General features: G+C 36.6%; 1 protein-coding gene across 1 annotated transcript; it reads left to right on the plus strand.

Moving 5' to 3' along the window:
- Positions 1–2782: 2782 nt before the first annotated feature.
- On the plus strand, positions 2783–3349 carry LOC136062247 (uncharacterized). The gene has a single exon (XM_065761087.1). The coding sequence runs from the start codon at positions 2783–2785 to the stop codon at positions 3347–3349; it is 567 nt and encodes a 188-aa protein (XP_065617159.1).
- The last annotated feature ends 3469 nt before the right edge of the window (positions 3350–6818 follow it).

A 6818-nucleotide genomic window follows, 5' to 3' on the forward strand; every position in this document is an offset into this window, starting at 1 on the left:
CCAATTGATGGCTCAAATCAGTTTATGTGCTTGGTCACGTTACCCATCCAATCAGCCAGGCTGGATTGGGTTTAATAACACTGGTTTAAACCTATGAATTTGGTCCTAATTATGTTATATTAATTCATTAAAATTTTTACTTTTTCTCCAAGCAGTACTTCCACTCACACATGTTTACTCAATGTCTTTATTTTTTGAGAAGGTACTCAATATCTTTAAAAGCTACATAAACATTAATAATATAATAGTGTTTGTAAATACCAGAATTTTTTTTTTTTTTTTTTTTGATAAGGTAAATACCAGATTAGTTGTAATACAATAAAAGTTAATTGAGTGGGCCTGAGAACCCAGTTATAGGCTTATGATCACTTATATATGTATTGGGCTCATTTCTTATGTATGGGATTAGTATCTCACTTCAAACCATTGCTCATAAAAACCGATAGTTTGCAGCTACGAATTCAAATATGTATTTTGTGTATTTATGCATGTTTATAATCATAATAAACAAGATGGTATTGGTTTGTATGGTTTGCACGGTATTAAGATTTTACTGATATTAATTACTACACGATTAAGAAATCTGTTCTAGCATGGAAAAATTCCTTTTGGTGCTTGCTTAAATGTCTTTAGCAAGACTTAATTAGGTACATCTATTTGACTGGCCTACTACGATTTTCTACTAGATATATATATATATATATATACCAAAATAAAATAAAGTAGCATTCAATATTAAAATTGGAGTACGATGGTCGGGGAGGAATTTGGTTGAATATCACTATCAAAGTACCAACACGTGTATTGAAAAAAAAAAAAAAAAAAAACCTTCATTCTTTTGATAATAGCTTAAATTATAGTATGTCTCATTATGAAATCGAGAGGATCCTCCCTGGTTGAGAAGGTAACTAAGTTCGACAGTGATTGATAATTATTTAGGAGTAACTAGTCTTCCGAGATAGCTAACACGGCAATGAAAGGAAATATTTAACCATGCTTCTTGTGTTTTTTTGTGATTTGTCAGCTTCTGCACACAACAAATGATCTTCATGCATATCGAATATGTTCACACTTCACAGCAGATCTAAATTACAATCTTTACGCGTGCTTGCTGATCCTTATTATTTGTCATTAAAGTTCACTGGCATATAACCAATGCAAATGCATAAATACATTTAAAATTAAATACAATTTTTATTATAAAAAAATAAATAATTAGTCAAATTATTACCAAAAAAAAAAAAAAACAATAGCATGTAACACAAGCATTAATGCACACGTATAGATATATTTAAAATTAAATACAATTTTTATCAAAAAATATAAATAATTAGCCAAATTATTTTTTTAAAGTAAATGTAATTAGTTACATATTAAAATTCTTACATAAATTTAATACTACTTAAGATCATTTTTTTTCCCTAATATTTGATAAGATAGAATGTGTGGTCATTTTTATTGAGTATATGTAATTTTTTTTTTTTTAAATATCTATATATATGTTAGGCTGGGAGCCCAATCTGAGGATATCTAGTAGTCCGAGGATAGGTAAATGTTGTCATGGGAGTCCGCGTTATTAAATGAAGGGGTGGAGTTTGGTCACAAAAGTCCAGGAAGGTAGTCCAAGGAGGAATGCCTCATTGGCTGAGCAGAGTAGAGGTCCAAAGGTATGGTCTGCCATCCAGGGCAACATTCTGGGAGATTCTATTGATAAGAATACACATTATGAAGGCACAAGGTAAATGGGAACTATGAAATATCTAAGAGAAAGCTGCTACCACCATATTGAATGCTTTGTAACTAACTCTCTAGCCGTATTAATGAGGAAGTGATACCTGAACAGTAATTTTCAGCTTTGCAGCTACTCCCAAAGATTTTAAAAAGGTACTGATGGGACAATGATGAACACTAGCAATCTAATCTACACATAGAGGTTGGAGATGAAAGAAAGAAGATAGTATAAAATAGAAAGAAGATCTTGAGGGAAAGGGATAGAAGGATTAAGAGAGAAACACTGTAGAAACAAGAGTTGGACTTGTAATCAAATTTGAAAAAGATATATACAAGAACTGATCTCCTCGAATTGTGTCGATGACGATTTTCTTTAGACAAAATCAATTTATCTTTGCTTTTTTGTCATCTGGGCCAATTGTAATTGTTGTCTAACTCATTAGAACCTAAATTTCTAACCCACTCTCTACAAATTCATTGTATTAGGCTCTAGGAACCAAATCGAGGCCTTACAATTGACATCGTCTGTGAGAAAATTTCTTGTGTTATAGTGAGTTTAACGTTCAATTATGGTAGGTTCAGGATCGAATCGAGAGGAATCTATAAGGTCCTAACGTCAAGATCATTTTCTCAATCTTGAGCGAGGAAGGGACCAGGATGTTAGTGTTCATACCACCCATACTAGCAGAAGCCAGTCTCAAGGTAGGAGCCACGTCTCTTATGAGGAGAATACCAGGGCCATGCAATTGGAGATTGATGGTTTGAGGAAGAAGATGCGCGGCCAGTGACAAAGACGAACTCCTTCCAATTCTGGCTCCTCATCTGATGATGGTCAAGATGGTAATTACAGGCCCAGGTCAAGGGCTCCCTCCAGTGAGTCTTTCTCGTGTGATGAGGATAGCCCCCATGAATGCAGAGATAAGGGCTCATCTTGCAAAGGCCTAGGAAATGACGCTATGAGCAGACCGTTAAACCAAATTTCCAGATCACCTTCACACGCAAAATTGAAGGAGGAAAACTTCCTTAGCGGTTTGCTTAGCCAACATTCACCATGTACAATGGTCGAACAGACCCTTTAGAACATGTAAGCCACTTCAACCAGAGGATGATTGTTCACTCCAGGAACAAGGCCTTGATATGCAAGGTGTTCCCATCCAATTTGGGGTCTATGGCAATGAGATGGTTTGATGGTCTGAGAGAAGGTTCTATTAGCTCCTTTAAGGAGCTTACTAGGGCATTTGGGGCCCGGTTTGTGATTTATAGTAAGGTTTCTCGGCCCTTAGACTCCCTGTTGTCTATGACCATGCAAGAAGGGGAGATCCTGAAAACGTACTTAGACAGATACTGGGAGATGTTCAATGAGATTGATGGGGATTTTGATGATGTGGCCATAAGGACTTTCAAGGTCGACCTACTTGCTGAGCATGATTTGAGAAAGTCGTTGACCAAGAAGCCTGTAAGGAGTGTGCGTCAGCTCATGGACCGTATTGACAAGTATAAATGGGCTGAGAAAGACCAGCAGCAAGGGAAATGGAAGACTAAGGTTATCCCTCAGGATAGGAGGCATATATATGAGATGTTGGAGATCAAAGAGCTAAACAATGAAAAACAAATTTAATGAAAGGCACAATTAAATCAATGTCAAACTATATTTTTTTTCTCATATGTAAGAGTTGTTAACCGGTTATTACAAATTTGTCAACATAATAAAACTAAGCTAAATAGGTATCACAAATAGCAATATTGTGGGAGAAACTCACAAAATTCTAGTGATCCAAGAGAAAACAATGTTGCATTATTAATGAGAGTTTAAATTATATATATATATATATATAGACCATAAAAAGTCACAAATAAAGTGTTGTAACTATTAGAAAAATAAAAAATAAAAAGAAGAAGAAGAAATTAGAAATAGTTTCCCCAACGATCACAAATGATTATATATCAAGTGATACAACCCTTGGCACTTAGAACATGTTTGGTATTGCATTGTAAACAATAGTTTTCAGTGTATAAACAATATTACATGTATTTTCACACACTTTTTCACTCACATATATTTCTAAAAAATACAAACAACGTTACTAAAACAACATTGCCAAACGGGCCGTTAATCTTGAAGAAAATGTAATTCTGCACAATCTCGCCTAAAATTTGGTTGATCAAATTTTTAACACGAAAACTAAAACTGTCAAATAGATATTTTCGTTGGAAATTTGGAAAAATTTTCATTCAACTTACTTTTTATCAGAAATCTGATGAAATTATAACAATTGTATTTTCCACTTACTTTTATAATGTTGCTTTCACTTTGCTCCGTCTAAGGAGATAATAACATGTTTAGCAACAACAAAAAAAAAAAAAAAAAAAAAAAAAAAAAAAAAAAAAAAAAAAAAAAAAAAGATAATAACATTTGTCCACTTTCAACTTGCATGGGATCAGATAGTATTGCTCTACTTCTAAAGTGGAATCAAATTTATATTGATGGGACCGACGAACTCTCCTTTCCCAGACGACCTCATCAAATATATTCGTCCATCTTGACACGGCATGGACGAAGGCAAGCGAGTCATTAATAAGAAGATTTAATGCCTCGGACAGTTACCAATTAGTTGGTAGACCGTTTGAGGCTCATCAAAACCCGCATTAATAAGCCCTGAGGCGTTATGGAAGAAGCACTAAAGCCACAATTAAGGCCCTAATGGCTAGAAACTACAAAACTATATATACACACTAAGCAGAGACAGACATGGTACATAGACACACCCAAAAATACTCTTATATAGATATCTCTGATATTCAAAACTTTCTTATTTTCTTTCAAAAAATTTCTATACACTAATTTTGGCATCAGAGACGTTGTGATAGGCACCACACCAGTGACCACCTTAGGAGAGCATTTGTTCTACATTTGCAGGAATAGTGATGAGGATTCAGCTTCATCTGGACGAACCTACAGGATTTACGATTTACGCATCATCATGTATTACAATATATTTGAAAATACAAAATTTTCAACAAAGTCAAAGTTTTTTTTTCCTATATGAATAATGATCAATTTGTCCTTAGATTTAATAATAATTTAATCATTTCCTTCTTATAAAAAAAAAAAAAAATTAATCATTTCCTTTTCACGTCATTTTCACTTTATTCCATATAGAATGTTAGTGTATAGATTAGGCTAGATTAGCCCATTGGGCTTAGCCCAATATATTACTTGTACTGTACTCATGTTACTTGTACTACACACATACCTAGCCTATATAAGGCTCTCTTTTGTACATTGTTTTACACACATCAATATACAGACTATTCAGTCATTCTCTCTCACTTTATATTGTTAACATGGTATCAGAGCCTTTCCTCTGATTTTTTGGTCCCTATGAACATCTCCAGCGTTCTTCCGCTACCTTTGCCTTCATCCAATAGTCACTGTCTGAAGCAAGTCACCGCTATCACGCCCACAACCCTAGAACACTCGAATTTCGTCAGTTTGTTGATCAAACCGCCAAAGTCAAGGCACACATTGACAGATCTGACAATCCCAAGCAAAACCCAACCAAGAACGGCCAAAAATCACCTCTCACGCGCTCCCACGTGCCGGCTGAAGTTTCTGCCACTCGATCACACGCCTCTATGCACCGTCATCCTTTCACACGCGCCTCACGCACTGGTCACTCTTTGTCATGCGCTTCCACGCGTCCCCCACCCGCCTGCTCCGTATCGCGTCTTGCCACGTCAGCCCTAGAGTGACGTCACACAACCACGCCATCATCCCATGTCAGCATATGTCAGCATCTAGTCGTTGACCGTTGACCAGACCGTTGACCGTTGACTTGACCGTTGACTTTGACCAAAGTCAAAAATTTTCAACAGGACTTGTCTTGCTCAGTTTTTCGCGTAGATTCTAATTTTGGGTTTCGCTTCTGCATTTGAGGTCTCTAAATCTCATTTTTTGGTCATTTTCTTCATTATGGCTCAACAAAATGAACAAGACATCATACGTCCTATCACCATTATGTTGGATGGTTCTACTAGCTATCATGCATGGTCTCAGAATATGACTATATTTCTCAAGGGTCGTAAAATATGGAGATATGTGACTGGTTCAATTCCTAAGCCAATACCAAACCCTAAGTCCAAAGTCACAGCTACTGAAGAGTCTTCCAAGACTACTGTTACAACAGATGATTATGAATATCGCCTAGAGGAATGGGAGAGTATTTAGAGTAAGATCTTGTCTTGGTTTATCAATACCTCTATTCCTTCCATTCATAATCTTCTTCCTCGTCTTGAGACGCTGAGGTTGCCTGGAAATTTTTGACCAATCGCTATAATTGTACTAATGATTCAAGCTTGGAGTTCCACATTGAATCAAAACTTTATCAAATGTGCCAAGAGACAGCTCAGTCTATTTCTGATTTTTATTCTCAGACTTCTACTATGTGGGAGCAACTCTCTGCTGCAGATCCTCCACTAGTGTGTTCTAAGGACATTGAGCTCTTTGTCAAATATCGAGATCGCCGTAAATTTATGCACTTCATGATGGGTTTGCGTGAGGATTTTGAGCCTACTAAGGCTTCTCTACTTAGTTGGTCTCCTACTCCTTCTCTTGACGCTACAGTCAAGGAGCTCATTTCTGAGGAGGACCGTCGGCTTACTCATCACATGTCATCATCTGATCATATATTGGCTACACCATCTCCACAGCCTTCCATTACTGCATTCACTGCTCCTCCACGAATAAACTCTGGGCGTCCCACCTCCTAGTCTTCCAAAGGTACTCGCTGCGAGTTTTGCCGTGCTAAAGGCCATAACATCTCAGTTTGTTGCAAACTGCAGAAATTTATGCAAGAGCAGAATAAAGCTTCTCTTCCTCGGGCAGCTGTTGTATGTCCTTTCAATCCACCGGTTCCTACAGGTCCATCTTTGGCTTCCTCACTTACTACGGCTGATATTGAGGTAGTTGTTCAACAGGTTTTATCCCGCACTTCCACTTCCCTTTCTGTCACCTCAGGTAAACAACTTTGGTTTTTTGATACTGCATGTTGTAACCATATGACTCCTGATGAATCCCAATTTTCTAA

This window comes from Quercus suber, unplaced genomic scaffold (assembly GCF_002906115.3).
Source record: "Quercus suber isolate HL8 unplaced genomic scaffold, Cork oak 2.0 scaffold_395, whole genome shotgun sequence".
NCBI classification, from domain to species: domain Eukaryota; kingdom Viridiplantae; phylum Streptophyta; class Magnoliopsida; order Fagales; family Fagaceae; genus Quercus; species Quercus suber.